Consider the following 17,773-nt stretch of genomic DNA (forward strand, 5'->3'; position numbering starts at 1 on the left):
TAAAAAATATAACTATGTATATAAAATATAACCTTACTTCTGGCTACAAATAGTGTAAAAGGGATAATAGTTATGTGATTAATGATCAAACATTATATTAAAAAGTTTAAAATTTCCTTACCTGGCATAGGCTTACAAGAGATTGCAGCTTTACTGATAACATAGTTGTCAATTACATTTTTATCGTCAGATCCACTGAGCGGGAAATCAGTAATATCAAAGTCATTTGTTAAAAGTTGCTGATACTTATTGTTGTGTGCTTTAGTCAAGTTGTCTGAAAAACAAAATTCACACAATTCATTAAATTGAATTAGCATTTTGTCTATTTTACTTTTAACAAAAAAATTTTTAAAAAAATTTCTGTTAAGATGTTTATACAATTAAGAGAAATTTTTGTATTTTAACCCTTTGCTAATCAATAATTTAAATTAATAATATTATTTACAATATTTATTCCACAGTTAAAATGTTTATTCTATAAAGAAGTATAAAGTAAGAGATCTAACTGAATGTTAGTTAAAATTTACTCTAATTAGGTATTGTTTTAACTAAAGCCTCCCTTATGATCTAGTAATAAACCAAGCAAAGTCATCACATTCAATTTTTGTTGTGTCAGTTTGCACTACATGTCGGAATTGTGCAACAAGTATGCTAAAATCTTATTTCAGGCTTCTAAAATTCTTAGGCTTTATTTTCTTCGAATATCATATTTCCTTCTAAATCACATAGTTTTGGTCATAAGGATGTTTTTAATATCAATAGTTTTTTTCTGTTAAATCAAGGTTTTATCCACACATTTTTTAAATTAGTTATATTGCAAATTACTGACATGGTGTTTGTTGAAAAGTGACGAATAAAAATAATTTTTCTTTACGCATTTTAATCCATTGCATTGTAATAAAACATAGCTAATGAAAACTTACAGAAATGAAATTATTTATTTATGTTACTCTCAGTAATAAGATATTTAAACACTAAAAACAGTTCATGCATAAAGAAGAAACAGAAAAACAAAAAAGGCTGTTGACAAAATAGTTGTGAAATAAACTAGTTAGGAATCCAAGTTTTTAAACTGCAGCAGGTAATTATATTTTTAGAACTAAAGAAAATGTTGTAATAATACATTTAAAGTATTTAATACTTAAAATAATGAACATTGTTATTTAACAACTATTTATTACATTACTATATTTCAACTACAGAGAAAGGGTAACTATAAGAAAGAAAAATATTGTATTTAATATCAAATGAAATAAAATTTACAAGTTTTATTTTTTTAGTGATAAGAAATAAATAAATGATTGCTACATGGTGGTTAACCATAGTCCAGGCTACTTTGCTATATGGCATTCAACAATGGAGTGTGAAATTGATCTGGTTAGTTGTAAAATACAAGTCAGCTCAACCCCAAATTACAAAATGATTTTAAATCAACATTAAAAAACCACCCTTTTATAATTCAATGTCAGATGGTGGGAGAAAAATAACCACATATCTCAAATAACTTATTTGATTATAATTTTTCTTATAATAGTTTTATTAAAATGAGAAGTACAAGAAACTGTCTATGGAGTAATACATATCTGAATTAAAACTAATGCCAGAAAAGTACTGGGGAAACACAATTTTACTGCTGCAGTTTAAAAATTTAGGCGAACTGAAAATAAGGAAACAAGCTGTGCAAACCTTATCTAAATCATGTTCAAAATGTGCAGAATATACACTAAAACATTAACAGAAGAAATAAAAGAAGAGAAATAGTTTCACAATACTAAAAAAAGCATCATCTTAATGTCATTATTGATGTAAGGTTTCACAGAAGATCTAAATTTTTTTGTATATAGTTTATAACATTTTTTTTTAAAGTGTAAGAAATACTTCTTAAAGTATCATGAACATGTTTATATTAAGATATAATTAAAGTGAGTAAAAAAATAGAAGAAAACAAAACAATAGAATATACATTTCAGTGCAGCTAGGTAGGCAGTGCTTTAAAAAAAGATAATGGTGTGCGTTAGTGTAAAATACATACTATTACAGGCACCCCGTCAAAAGAGCGCCGACATAAGAGCGCAGACAAAAGAGCGCCGACATAAGAGCGCCGACATAAGAGCGCACTAATTTGCCGACAAAAGAGCGCCGACATAAGAGCGCCGACATAAGAGCGCCGACATAAGAGCGCACTAATTTCCCGACAAAAGAGCGCCAACATAAGAGCGCAAACTAAAGATCGAAAAACCATATTTAATAAATAAAAACAAGAAAATTAACTCAGATTAGAAGGCATTGTTTGATGTTAACTCTTTATTGTTTCATTAAAAAACTAATTGTTTAGTTTCTTTAACTAAAAAATCAGATATAATCATAGTGACGTCAATTATTCAAAACGCAATCTAATAACACCGACAAAGATTTTAAATGTTAGGCCTAAAGTGAGAATATAAACTGAAATGAAATGTAACAAAATGAAAGTAAGTTCAAATTAATAAAACGTTTCTTTATAATTGCATTTATATTGCTAAGTTGTGGGCTATACCTCGTAGGTAGTCCTTCATTGAATCATTAGCATAGCATAGGTTGAAGCAATTGCCTGCAATCTTCGGTTCAGCAGAACATATTTGTTATTTGAAGCTTCTGGTTGATTAACTCCAGCCAGATGACGTTCCAGTTAGATTTCGATGTGATCTTGTTCCAGACGAAACTGGTTGATCAATTTAAAAATGGAAGGATTATTGCAATCTACCGTTTGTTGGAATGCGCGATGTCATGCCCCGACTTAGTTGTTTGTACGGGGTAGATTTTCAGCGACACGATTATAGACATTCCAAATAGCAAGAGCGAAGCGCGGGTCACCTCGACGGTTTTTCCTTTGCCTCCCAATAATCTACCAGTGGCATAATTTCTGCAGGGCTAGCTTCTACCAAATGCTCGAATGTAATACAGACATCATTTACAGGAACAAAACTAAAGGCAAGCAGCATCTTCACTGTCATTCGACATCTGTAGCCTTCGACCAATATAATAACCTTCCATTTCTGTGTTTCGATCTTCTCCATGTTACTTGGGTTAGAAATATTTTCAAACTGCATTCATAACCATAATATATAAATAAACACGTCGTTTTATCGTACCGCCGATTGTTTAATTAAAACAAGTGTTAACAATGTCATATTCGTTTAGCATACAACATGTGTTTTTTTTAATTGGCTGCGCTCTTATGTCGGCGCTCTTATGTCGGCGCTCTTTTGTCGTGCGCTCTTTTGACGGGTCACCCTATTACATAGTATTACAAGGTTCTAATGGACCATATAAATACAATACTCTGATCCTAGTAAATACAGGAAGGGGGCTGGGATTGTTAGTTAATAGGGTGGGCGTGTTTTTGATTGTGTAAAAGAAATGGGATTTTGGGAGGAAGAGAGTGAATACAGTGGTAAAGTAGAACCACTGAGTGCCGTAGATGTAAGGTGAGGGTGTGGGAAGAGAGTGAATACAGTGGTAAATTAGAACCACTGAGTGCCGTAGATGTGAGGTGAGGTGGTGGGGGTGGGGGAAGAGAGTGAATACAGTAGTAAGGCCACTGTGTGCTGTAGATGTGAGGTGGTGGGGGTGGGGGAAGAGAGTGAATACAGTGGTAAAGTAGAACCACTGTGTGCTGTAGATGTGTGGGGGTGGGGGAAATTAGTTTTTATGTTTGTGCAGGTCTCACCAAAATATTCTTCCATAAGTTTAGAAGAAATTTCACCATGAATTTCAACATACTCTACAAATATGACAAACATATGGTTACAAAGAGGGTGATTATGAACATGTGGTATTGTCTAAAATGGTTATACTTTTGTAGAAATAAATCTTTTTCTTGATTACTTATTTTTTTTTATTAGCATAACTTGAATATCATTTCAGTAAGGTGGATGAAATTTCATAAATAGGAATAAGATCTTAAGCACCGGTTTCTTTCAAAATTATGAGCGATTTATGGGGACTGTAGGATATTTCCAATCTAGAAGAATTTGATAATTTTATAAAATACTTTTTTAAAGCAGCTTATTCCAAGACTTGCCTTCATGTGTTTTGGCATAAGGAATGGTTATGTCACAAGCTTCTGTATTTCTATAGCCGGATTACTCTGGAAGTGTTATCCCAACCCATATTGTTATATTAGATTATATACCAGTAAGTTTAGGGGAGGTTACACCAGCTTTATCTAATCAAACAGAAGTTTAACTTTAATGGACCATAAATTAAAGTTACAAAAATCGTTTTCAAACTTACTTAAAAACTCTCTAGCTTGGTCATCATGCATATTATCCAACTGATCAGATGCATTTTTATCTAAATCAACAACGTTGATAACTTCATTGTGACTGTGCTTACTGGCCTACATTTTGCAGTTTGTTACACAGCAGCAAGGTGAAGCCATTTTCAAAACGACGGGATGCAAAAACATTTAAGACCAGGCGGTGGAAAATACAATGAAGAAATAAAAATGCAAAAACAATTATTACTGAAACAAGTAAAAAATTAGCAATATAAATATAAATACAATGAAAATATTGAAAAATATATTTTCAAAATGCCATGCAAATTAAGTATAAATAAAGAGCTGGAAACAAAAATAATTACAGAAACAAAAATACAGTGTAATTTAAACATTTAAAAAGAATAAACTTTCAAAATGCCATACATAATTTTTTAACTCCTAACATATTTTGTTAAAAATGCTTTTAGTTTTTTAAATAAAATTTTTATTTCATAGTAAATTTTTAAAAATAAATAAATTATTACATTTTTAAAAATTTTAATTTAGCAAAATGTACCAGCATTTTGAAAAGATAGGATATTTGTGAGGAAACATGAATCTTGTGCTGGCGTTCTTACCATACATAGATTCCCATAAGCGAGAGTGGTTTTCTAGTGTTTGCAAAATTTTTTGCTGGTTCTGTCCAGACCCCATCCAAAATACTTGCTCTCTTACCATATCCAAATAAATTTGCTGCAAGTCAGGTAGGAAAGCAAAGGGTTCGGAATAAAGCATTTAAAAAATGGGTTTGCGTTGGAAAATAGTAATTTAAATCAAGCATGAATTATTTAAAAAGTAATTTATTTATAAAAAGGTAATGAAATAATCTTAAACTGTGTGAAAGATTTTAATTCTTTTTATAAAGGGGAAATTACATATATGATGCATTATTAGACTAAAAATAACCTTACACTGATTAAATAATTGTACACGTTTTATCAATGGCTAACGTTATTAAAATAACTACAATGGGTATAAAAAAATATTGCATTAGAATTTAACTTAACAACTCATATATATTTTAAAATTAATATCTGTGATCTAGCAGAAAAGGTAATTAGCGAAATAAAAAGATTTGTTTATCTAAACTTTTGACTTGGGTATCAACAGTATATTAATTATAACAATTTAAAAAAAAAAGCCAATTTGATTATTGTTTTTGCTATATTGTGAAAAAATTGCACAATTTATAATGTTCAAGCTGAAGCTTAATTTAAAAGCAAGGGGTTAAAAGCATTAATTTTTTAATAGGACTGAGTTTGCAGGAACAAAAGGGAAATAATATTCAATCTTTTAAAAAATATTTATTATCATGGTTATCTACCTTGCATTGAGCAACAAGACAAATTAAATTATATTTTTATATCTTAGATATTTTTTTTTTACGAAAATAGATAAACCAATATATTATCTTGACCGATTTAAAATAAATATTTCTAGTAGCAACAACAATGGAAAATATTTTATAATTCAGCAGTTAGTGTAAAATATTTTTTAAACCAACTTTGTTATGGTTATAAAATCCTTTATAGATAAAAAATAAATAATAGCATAAAAATATTCCCTGGTGTAGATCTAATACCCAAAGTTCTAGTTAATTAAGAACTTAAACAACCTAACTGTATACAAGTTATTGATGAGTAATGAAGCGCCTGATGTCTACAAACTACTCACCTCAGGCTGTGAGTCGATGAAGTCGCAGCAGTGGTAAGCATACGCCAGCGAGAACATGTTCACATTGGGGAACTTTTCTTTGGCTGGAAATTCTGTCAGGTCGCGGTTGTTGAACACCTTGAGGTTCTCCAGCTGGGTGAGGCCTTCAGTGGGCAGGTAGTGGAGGTGGTTGTTGGCCAGGTTTCTGGTGTGGGTTGGATGGAAAAGGTTTTTAGAATCATTAAGGAATAGTTTTTTCTATGTAAAAAAAAAAAACAAAAAAAAAAAAAAACAAAAAAAAAAAACAAAAAAAAACTGGTAGACAATGCAGAAAACAGATCCTAGAATTTTTTTCCAGTCAGTATTGCTGACAGTTATAAAATTATGATTTGGGTTGGTCTCTGGGTAAAAAAAAAGTACCCTTTCCAAAGGGCAGTTGAAGTAGAGTTCACCTGTTTCAGTGACCCCGGAGGGATAGGGTGGTCAGCAGAGCAATGGGCTCAAGCCTGAGATCAGAATTCAAGACTTTCAGGTACCAGTCAAACTCTCTATCATTTGACAGCACCATCCCCTTTGTCTCTAGGTGGAAGTAGGGTTAGGTATTGGAAAATTATTTTTGAGGGTTAGAATAAATGATTCTGATAAAAATTCCTGGGAGGACAACACATTCTCACAGTGGCGTAGGCAGGAGGGGGGGGGGGGGTTTAGTGGGGGTCATAACTCCTTCCCCCCCCCCATAGACCCCTCGGTATATATATAAAGTATGACGGGGGGGGGGGGTGCAAATCATAAGTTTGAGGGGGGGGGGGGGAGTGCAAATCGAAAGTTTGAAGGGGGGGGGGGGCAAAATGAACGTTTGAGGGGTGGGGGTGCAAATTGAAAGCTTGGGGGGGGGGGGTGCAAAACAAAAGTTTGAGGGGTGGGGTGCAAAACAAAAGTTTGAGGGGTGGGGTGCAAATCGAAAGTTTGTCCCCGGGTAAAAAATTGGACCCCCCCCCTTTAGACGATCCTGGCTACACCACTGCATTCTCATGACATTTTTTTTTTTCTACCAGTATTGCTGATAGGGATAAAATGAAGGTCTGGGTTAGTGTCATGTTTGAATTGGAAAAAAGTTTGAGATTTGAATAAATGGTTAGTATATAATTTACAGGCCAGACAATAGTTTCCATCAGGATTTTTTCTGCTAGTATCTCAGTTATGGAGGATAAGGGTAAGGGCATGTACCAAGTAGCAATTTTGCTTTGCCTGTTTTTTTTTTTTTACAAATGGCTTATAATACTCACTTTAATTTTACCATAAAATTGGCAGCCAATTGTATTTACTGTTTACAGGTTCTTTAACATCATATATTTGTACGCATTATGAAAATTATATTTGTCAAAAAGGGAAATAGTTTGTATTACTCCATGCACCGTAGCATCAGAAAATTATAAGAAATTTTAATGCATAAAGAAATAATTATGGGTATATAAATAAATGTAAAGTATAAAGCTATCACACACTTGACAAGTATTGTGATAAACTTACAATATTCTCAACTTGGTAAATGGCAGGAATGCTTTAGGGTGTATAGCACTTATTCGATTGTTTGCCAGGTTTCTGAATAAAAAAGTTATGCCAGTTGAAATAATATTTAAAAACGTAATTATTTAAATTGTGTATTTTTATTTATTAATCATAAAAAATAAAATGAATTTAACTATAATTGTAAGTAAAAAAAACCATAAAAAACTAATCTATAATAATTTAAAAGAAACCAAAAGCCATTAACAATATTAAAGTTATTTTTTCCAAATCAAAATGAATTTTTAAAAATTTACTCACAAGTAATCCAGCTTAACCAAACCAACAAAAGCATCCTCTGGGATGAATTCAATGTCATTTATTTCAAGCGTCAGATCAATCAAATTCTCAAGACCTTTGAATGGCTGTCCAGCTAAGGAGACAAGTCGATTGTTGCCCATGTTTCTGTAATAAAGTCCATAGTACAACAGCATAATACACTTTTCTTATAATTTCTTTCCTATTTTTAATCTTATGTTTCTGATAAATAATTTTATTATTGAAGAAGCAAGTTGCCTTTTCCCTCTAAACCATTAAAAAGGATTTGTTAAATTGAAATATCTTTATTTATATGAAGAGTTTATTTTCAAAATGCGATAAGCGCCATTTTTGAAAAAAATGAGATAACGAGCCCATATTGTAAAGCTACTCAGTTACTATTAGGAAAACTTAATTTTAATCTTCACAGCGCAAAATTTTTATTTTATTTCTATTTTTGAAAAACAGTTTTAGCATATTGTACAATGGCTTTGTGTAGGAGAAAAGTGCGATTTTCTCAAAACCAAAATTTTGGATATATTGCATTTTGAACATAAACTCTTCATATGCTACTAGCAGTTATTTTGATTTTAAAAATAATCATGACCTCAATTTGTGTGGAAACATGAATTTTATGAAGTAGAATGAAATTTTTTTTTATAATAGAAATAAATTTTGAAGTTGGGAATTAATTTCATTTTGTAACTCCCTTTAGCTAATTGTAAAATATAACAACAGCATAAAATAGAGCAAATTTAGTCAACAAAAAATAAAAGTAAATACTTGTCAAACTTACAGCGTGGCTAGAGAGCTGCACTCAGACATGTTGGGAAATGTCTGAATTGCGTTAGAATGGACATCACTATAAAGAAACAAGTATGAAAAACATTAAAATTGCTAATTTCTTCCTTTGACAAAACAAAACCTTTTTTTAAACCTGTGTTTAATTAAAAACAGACATAAATCAAACTACAAAAAATGATTGTTAAATTTTACAAAAGTGCACATAAAGTTCGGTTGCTTTGTTCAGTGCATAAACAATTTTAAACTTTAAATAAATCTCACAACAAAAAAACACTCTTTAAAAGGCACTTTACTAAAAGGTTAAGACTCTTTTGTTAAAAAATATTTTCACTTAAAAACTTTTATTAAGACAAAACACTAAAATATAATTATGAAATGTTAATAAAAAATCAAAACTTAAAAAATTTCTTTGCCAATTCAAAAAATAAATACTGAAATTGAAAACTTATCTGTACATAAACAAAAAAACAAAACAAAAACATAAATATATACACAATCAGAGCTTACAAACATATGAGATTTTTTTGTGTAGTACATATTTCATCAGGTATAGCAACCAGGTTTGCTCTGTCTAAGATTAACTCTTTCAGGTTGTGGGTCCCAGTCAGGTTTGGGAATCTGACCATATCTTTAACTTCTGAAAGTCTCCTAAAAATGTGTTGGGATAAAAAGATTTATATTATAGAATTGGACCATATCCTGAGCATCAAAAAGTCTCTAAAATATATGATTGATTTATATGCCATATATAACTTAATCTCATCATATCCTTAAATTGTAAAAGTTTCTAATAATATGATTGAATATCACAGCATTTAATGTCAAGTTGTTGGAGTGTTAATAAAAGCAGAGAATGTAATTTTAAAAAACTGGTATTTAAATAAAGGGAGGTAACTTTTTTTTTAGTAAAAACATTATTGAATTAAAACAAAAATAAGAATTCATTGATCACAAGAATATTTAGCTGTTATCGTTTCTTTAATAGAGAGAGCTTAATACTTAAAGGGAATACAGGTTTAGAAAGTCTTAACCTGGAAGAGACCTCTGACCAGTTTAGTATTGCTAGAGGTGAACATTGTTGCAGTAAGTTGTAGTTAAAAATTAATTTTTTTATTGATTTTCAAGTAAATAAACTTTACTTAAATTCATTTACATATTAAAATGAATTATAAAGTCAATATAAGAATGTATAAACCTACTCACAACTGTCGTAAGGCGGGTAGATTGGTAAAAGCTGTTTCATAAACTGTTCGAATAGGATTGTGGGCCAAAGTCAAAGTATTCAGGTTTGGCTTAAGAAGAAAACTTTTATCTGGTATGTAGCTGATGTTGTTGTGTTCTAAATTTCTAAAAAGAAGGAAGAATGTTATGAATTAAAATTATATTTAAATGATAAATTATATTGTATGATTCTGTATTACACCTGCATTCAGGTTTTTCTCAGAACATAATTGTGCTCATTCCTATGACTATTTAACCCCCTGGTCATAAGATCCACTCTGTTCCTAATGAAATAATTAAAACAATTTCAGGCTATCAAATGTTTGCTTGAATAATTAAATCATATACATTAACGTTAACAAAAGCAGTAAAAAATGACACTCACATTTCCTGCAAGGACCCCAGGTGTATCAGTGAAGATGGAATTTTCTGAATATTGTTTACAAAAATATATCTGAAAAAAAGTATATTAATATGGCTCATATCAAACTTTTAATTAAAAATACTCAATGTCAAATATGATGTAAAAAGAGTATTAAGTTTACAGTTTAAAGAAGTACCTTATTTGCAGATATCATTTTTATTAATTATGTTTAAGTTAAAAAGAAAACGTCTATCTCAAACATTGCTGTTCCAAGAATATGATAAAAAAAAGTTTACCCATAAATAATTAATATTTTAATATTTCAGGTGTTAATTATCCACAAAATCCAATTTTCCTTTGAGCACACCATAAAAATGAGGAGTCACAAAAATAATAAATCAAACTCACAAATATTTCAGCTCTGAGAGTCCAACAAAAGCAAAATCTCCAATGAAACTGATCTGATTGTTAGACAGCTGCCTGAGATTAGAATAATAAAATTGAACAAAAAACTCTAAACTCTAAACAATAATTAATAGATATAGATTCTAGATCTATATACAAATAAAAACAACAACTCATATTGTCTTTATATATATATATATATATATATATATATATATATATATATATATATATATATATATATATATATATATATATAGATCTATATATATATATATATATATATATATATATATATATATATATATATATATATATATATATATATATATATATATATATATATATATATATATATATATATATATATATATATATATATATATATATATATATATATATATATATTGTGGGCCTATACATTGATGTTAATATAGGCTAATAAAAATTCTTAACCACACACATTTTAATTATTAATGTAATTCATAATTGTAATCATTATTTAATTAGTAATTATTCAATGCTAATTAATTAGTAAATAAAAAAAGATATTTGGAACCACACCTATCAATTAGATTATATTCTATTTCTAGCAGTAGTTAGCTAGTTAGTAGTTTTCTAGTGGTAGTATTCGAGATTTTATAATTATTAATAGTTTTGTCCTCATTAATGAAATTATTGAAATTATTAATTAATCACAAATAAATGTAAAGTAATAATAATATCATTAATATCTACAAATTTTAAAAAGTAGGCCTAGATTTCTAGGTCAAATAACTAACAAAAATAATTAAACTAAATCTAGACATAAATAAATAAAGTAGATTCTACTTAAAATAAATTACTTACAACTCGATCAACTTTGTGTTGTTTCGAAACGAGTAGTCGGAGATGTTTCGAATGTAGTTGAGGGTTAACGTCCTTTAAAAGTAAAAATGGAAAGAAAGTTTTAATATTCCAGATTTTAAAAAGTGGGTCAACCAAAATTGACCTTATTCTTAAACTCTTAAAAGCTGTAAAAACAATGGCATAGGTATATATATATATATATATATATATATATATATATATATATATATATATATATATATATATAATATGTATATATATAACATTTTTATACTTTGTCTCAACAGGACCTGATGAATTATATTTTTAAACGGATCAATAATATAATGATGTGTATTATTTTTGTCCCAAGTCAAATGTTTTCATTTTATTTAGGCCTAAAAGCTTTTATTTTCTAACCTTCTTCCTCGTATTGTCTGTCGTTATTTAGCTTTCTATATGGAGTCCTAGATAGACACATAGACAGAAACACATAGTTATACACACGCACACGCGCACACACACACACGCACACACACACACACTGGAATCCCCCAGACTCTTATAGCCGTAAACTGTTTAAAAAGAAGACACTGAATACGCTAACAGCCAAAACGTGGCGTGACAAAACACTTTATATTTCAAGAGTAGGCAGCCGGTGACGTCACGTAGTGTTAAGGTTTATATGATGGTAGTCTCCACCCCCTCACGAACAAATCCCCCCCCGCCTCACCCACAGCTTACAAATGAATACAACGCACCAGAGGTCGAAAAGACCAATTACCACCATCGTTATTTCATTGCCAGGAAGTTTTCGGTACCTTAAGACGTCACTTCCGGTTTGCTGACCGGCCGACAACGTCACGCCCTAGACGCGGCAGACGTGGCGCGGTAATAAAATCAAATGGAGGTCGAGGTCATCGGGGACTTGGATTAAGTTGGGGGGGGGGGGGGCGGCGTTTAAGAAATGGAAATAGGAATTTTTGTTTGGGGAAGGGGGAGGGGTGGTGAACTGAGTTTGAGTGGGCACGGAGGCAAGGTTTCTATCTGACATTTTGCTCAGTCGGTGTGTGTGTGTGTGGGGGGGGGGGGGGGCGTTTAAAATTTCAAGGTTGGGGGGGGGGGGCAAGTATAACATTAGTTATACTTAAAATATATTTCATAATTTCGCCTGGGGAATGTGGTGGGTAGTGGATAAATCCGAGGGTGGGGGTGCAAGAGATGCCTGAAAGAAAGAGTGGGGAGGGGGGGGGAGGCGAAGAAGCTTCCAGAACTCAAACAACAACAGGAAAATAAAAAAAAATAAAGAAACGCAGGGTCCTTTTCTACGAGTGACGAATGTTTAAAATTTAATTATGAATTTTACCACGGGGCGTCATAATTGGGGGTGGCAAAAGGCGACACTACATTTGGAACATTGGGAAAAGTGCGGGAAAACTAATGGAATTATCTAGAAAACTAGAAGCATGCTGTTATTTCCCTAAATCTTGGCAAAAATAATAAATCTTCCTTTTCCCTCCCTAGGGAGATTAAAGCCGATACTATACTTCGCCGATTAAGTTTTTTTCTTCATTCAACCCCCCCCCCCCGTGTTTTAAACTCGAGTGTATATCTAGTGATGTTTTTTTGTTTTATTGACCCCATTCACTTGACCGCAAGAACTAGGAAGATTATTCCGTCACATAGACTTAAAGTTTACTGGCCGGGGGTCAATTGGTCCTTAGACAGGCCCAAAGTTTACGAGGGCAAAGCGCAAAGGTCATCTGCACACGATACAACTAACCAGGACATTTTTTAAATCAACTGTCACGTTATGAAAGTGAAGCTAGTAAGAAAAACACACAAAAGTCAAGTGCTTAACCAGAATTCAACAAATCTTTCAGGCATCTCTTCGGAGAGTGGGGGGGGGGGGGGGGGGTGGAGCCTCAAGAGGAACGTCTACCTCCCCCCTCGGAAGATTGAGTTCATATAGAATGTGCGCACTCCCTCCCCCTTCGGAAAATGTTTCCGCCCCCCCCCCCCCCCTCACGCCTCGTTGAAAATGTTAAGTGCCCTCCCCCCTCCCCGGAGAAAATAGTCAGGAAGAAACACACCGATCGGTAGTCGGCAAAACTTGAGTCAACAAACTATAACTTATAGTACAAGCTGTATCGTCGATGTTCATTTGATGTTTACGTCAACAGGTCGAGGGTCAAATGATTCACATCATCAAAGGTTATCTGACAAACATGTCCGGCATTGTAAGATGCCTGTAACTTATTTTTTTTCAATTGTCACTATCCTGTTCACCCATCTAACACACGATTCCTCCCCCAGTCTCCCACCTTCCCACGGGAGTCACGTGATCACACTTACAAGACCTCCAGTTCTCGAAGGTTCGCTAGAGCTTCCACCGGCACCCTGTCCAGCTTGTTGGCGTTCAGACACAGCACCTTCAGCCTGGTCAGGTTCTGGAAGGCCGTCACTGGCACCGTGGTGATCTCGTTAGAGTCCAGGTAACTGGGGAGTACAGGAGTGGGGAATACAGGTAACTGGGGAGTACAGGTGACAATGGAGGAGTGGGGAATACAGGTAACTGGGGAGTACAGGAGTGGGGAATACAGGTAACTGGGGAATACAGGTGACAATGGAGGAGTGGGGAATACAGGTAACTGGGAAGTACAGGGGGAATATAGGAGTGGGGAATACAGGTAACTGGGAAGTACAGGGGGAATAGAGGAGTGGGGAATGCAGGTAACTGGGAAGTACAGGGGGAATATAGGAGTGGGGAATACAGGTAACTGGGAAGTACAGGGGGAATATAGGAGTGGGGAATACAGGTAACTGGGAAGTACAGGGGGAATATAGGAGTGGGGAATACAGGTAACTGGGAAGTACAGGGGGAATATAGGAGTGGGGAATGCAGGTAACTGGGGAGTACAGGGGGAATATAGGAGTGGGGAATACAGGTAACTGGGGAATACAGATGACAATGGAGGAGTGGGGAATACAGGTAACTGGGGAGTACAGGAGTGGGGAATACAGGTAACTGGGGAGTACAGGAGTGGGGAATACAGGTAACTGGGAAGTACAGGGGGAATATAAGAGTGGGGAATACAGGTAACTGGGGAATACAGGGGGAATATAGGAGTGGGGAATACAGGTAACTGGGGAAAACAGGGGGAATATAGGAGTGGGGAATACAGGTAACTGGGGAATACAGGTGACAATGGAGGAGTGGGGAATACAGGTAACTGGGAAGTACAGGGGGAATATAGGAGTGGGGAATACAGGTAACTGGGAAGTACAGGGGGAATATAGGAGTGGGGAATACAGGTAACTGGGAAGTACAGGGGGAATATAGGAGTGGGGAATACAGGTAACTGGGAAGTACAGGGGGAATATAGGAGTGGGGAATACAGGTAACTGGGAAGTACAGGGGGAATATAGGAGTGGGGAATACAGGTAACTGGGAAGTACAGGGGGAATATAGGAGTGGGGAATACAGGTAACTGGGAAGTACAGGGGGAATATAGGAGTCGGGAATATAGGTAACTGGGGAGTACAGGTGAGAATGGAGGAGTGGGGAATACAGGTAACTGGGAAGTACAGGGGGAATATAGGAGTGGGGAATACAGGTAACTGGGAAGTACAGGGGGAATATAGGAGTCGGGAATACAGGTAACTGGGAAGTACAGGGGGAATATAGGAGTGGGGAATACAGGTAACTGGGAAGTACAGGGGGAATATAGGAGTCGGGAATACAGGTAACTGGGAAGTACAGGGGGAATATAGGAGTGGGGAATACAGGTAACTGGGAAGTACAGGGGGAATATAGGAGTGGGGAATACAGGTAACTGGGAAGTACAGGGGGAATATAGGAGTCGGGAATACAGGTAACTGGGGAGTACAGGTGAGAATGGAGGAGTGGAGAATACAGGTAACTGGGAAGTACAGGGGGAATATAGGAGTGAGGAATACAGTAACTGGGAAGTACAAGGGGAATATAGGAGTCGGGAATACAGGTAACTGGGGAGTACAGGTGAGAATGGAGGAGTGGGGAATACAGGTAACTGGGGAGTACAGGAGTGGAGAATACAGGTAACTGGGGAGTACAAGAGTGTGGAATAAGGTAACTGGGGAGTACAGGGGGAATATAGGAGTGGGGAATACAGGTAACTGGGGAGTACAGGTGAGAATGGAGGAGGGGGGAATACGGGTAACTGGGGAGTACAGGAGTGGGGAATACAGGTAATTGGGGAGTACAGGAGTGGGGAATACAGGTGACTGGGGAGTACAGGGGGAATATAGGAGTGGGGAATACAGGTAAGAATGGAGGAGTGGGGAATACAGGTAACTGGATAATACAGGGAGAATGTAGGAGTGGGGAATACAGGTAACTGGGGAGTACAGGTGAGAATGGAGGAGTGGGGAATACAGGTAACTGGGGAGTACAGGTGAGAATGGATGAGTAGAGAATACAGGTAACTGGGTAATACAGGTATCTGGGGAATACAGGGGGAATGGAGGACTGGGGAATGCAGGTAATTGGGGAGTACATCTGAGAATGGAGGAGGGGAATACAGGTGAGAATGGAGGAGTGGTGAATACAGGTAAATGTACAGTACAGGTGGGAATGGAGGAGTGGGGAATACATGTGAGAATGGAGGAGTGGTGAATACAGGTAATTGGGGAGTACAGGTAAGAATGGAGGAGGGGAATACATGTGAGAATGTTGGAGTGGGGAAAACAGGTAAATGGACAGTACAGGTGGGAATGGAGGAGTGGGGAATACAGGTGAGAATGTAGGAGTGGGGAATACAGGTAAGTTGGGAATACAGGTAACTTTGGAGTACAGGTGGGAATGAAGGAGTGGGGAATACAGGTAACTTGGGAGTACAGGTAACTGGGGAATACACATGAGAATGTAGACGTGGAGAATACAGGTGAAATTGTTGAAGCTGGTACTCAGGTAACACGATATCAACAACAGCAATATGACCAACATTAGCCACGAAAACACAACAAAGTGAAGATAACACTATTCCAACTTACAGATGTTGCAGGTATTTCAAGTTACTGAAAGTTCTTGGTGGCACCTTCTTGAACTGATTTCCCTGGAAATTTCTGGAATGTAAAGGGAAACAAGCATATATATATACATATATATATACATATATATATATATATATATATATATATATATATATATATATATATATATATATATATATATATATATATATATATATATATATATATATATATATATATATATACATATATGTATATATATATATATATATATATATATATATATATATATATATATATATATATATATATATATATATATATATATATATATATATAGATGCACACCTTCAGTTATATGAAATTAATAAATCTTTCTAAAATTTATACGTCTACCAACCATATGCTTATATATAGGCCTATATATATACATATATATATGGGTCTACGACAGGGGTCGGCAACCTTTTGAAGCCGAAGAGCCAAAAGTTACAATTTTCAAAATTTCCCAGGTTTTAAAGAGCCACAAACATTTTTTTAAATTTCAAATATTTTATTTTTTATTAAGATTATTAGTATTAGTGCAAGGAGCTGGAGAGCCGCATCTTGATATCAAAAGAGCCGCATGCGGCTCGCGAGCCGCAGGTTGCCGACCCCTGGTCTACGACAAATTCCCGAAAGACACTTGCCCGAATGCCGTTTGCCCGAAGGCCGAATTCCCGAATGGACACTTGCCCGAATGCGACAAATGCCCGAATGGACACTTGCCCGAATGCGACAAATTCCCGAATGGACACTTGCCCGAGTGCGACAAATGCCCGAATGGACACTTGCCCGAATGCGACAAATGCCCGAATGGACACTTGCCCGAATGCGACAAATGCCCGAATGCCACTATATATATATATATATATATATATATATATATATATATATATATATATATATATATATATATATATATATATATATATATATATATATATATATAGGTAAGCATACTTACAAGTGCTTCAAAAACGGATTATTTTTGAACAAGTTCTTTGGCAGGGATGTCAAATTGTTGCCCACCACACGTCTGTGAAAGAAAAAAACAATTCGCCAATCAACAGATTAATTGTTAATTTTGCTTGAATGTATAGATTTAACAGTCTTACTCGGTGGCGTGGGCAGGGGGGTCATAACCCCCCCCTCCATAGACCCCTCGGTATATATAAAAAGTATAAGTATGACCCCCCCCCCCTTGAGAAGATCCTGGCTACGCCACTGGTCTTACTACAACAATAAAATAACTGAAATTATTTTTTTTTAAACATACGTGGATGAATAATGCATTATTTTTGTGGTTGTTTGCATGA

The 17,773-nt window shown here is 34.4% G+C and overlaps 1 protein-coding gene across 3 annotated transcripts in view; it reads right to left on the bottom strand.

The window, feature by feature from the left end:
- LOC131944404 (uncharacterized) overlaps window positions 1-17,773 on the bottom strand; it is a 168,141-nt gene that overhangs the window by 11,728 nt on the left and 138,640 nt on the right. Inside the window, exons 4-18 of one of the 3 annotated variants that reach the window (XM_059304993.1) lie at window positions 17,422-17,493; window positions 16,437-16,508; window positions 13,758-13,901; window positions 11,424-11,495; window positions 10,578-10,649; window positions 10,191-10,259; window positions 9,788-9,931; window positions 9,092-9,232; window positions 8,577-8,642; window positions 7,784-7,927; window positions 7,487-7,558; window positions 5,978-6,161; window positions 4,276-4,381; window positions 3,710-3,763; window positions 122-274 (exon numbers count right to left, since the gene is read on the bottom strand). In XM_059304993.1, coding sequence (XP_059160976.1) covers window positions 122-274; window positions 3,710-3,763; window positions 4,276-4,381; window positions 5,978-6,161; window positions 7,487-7,558; window positions 7,784-7,927; window positions 8,577-8,642; window positions 9,092-9,232; window positions 9,788-9,931; window positions 10,191-10,259; window positions 10,578-10,649; window positions 11,424-11,495; window positions 13,758-13,901; window positions 16,437-16,508; window positions 17,422-17,493 — 1,565 coding nt within the window. Of the gene's footprint in view, window positions 1-121; window positions 275-3,709; window positions 3,764-4,275; window positions 4,382-4,881; window positions 4,997-5,977; window positions 6,162-7,486; window positions 7,559-7,783; window positions 7,928-8,576; window positions 8,643-9,091; window positions 9,233-9,787; window positions 9,932-10,190; window positions 10,260-10,577; window positions 10,650-11,423; window positions 11,496-13,757; window positions 13,902-16,436; window positions 16,509-17,421; window positions 17,494-17,773 lie in introns of all 3 variants that reach the window. The other 2 variants (XM_059305009.1, XM_059305000.1) reach the window with 2 other exon arrangements.

The sequence above is a fragment of the Physella acuta genome, unplaced genomic scaffold (assembly GCF_028476545.2).
Source record: "Physella acuta isolate Inbredline_101_S28 unplaced genomic scaffold, ASM2847654v3 ptg000046l, whole genome shotgun sequence".
NCBI classification, from domain to species: Eukaryota; Metazoa; Mollusca; class Gastropoda; family Physidae; genus Physella; species Physella acuta.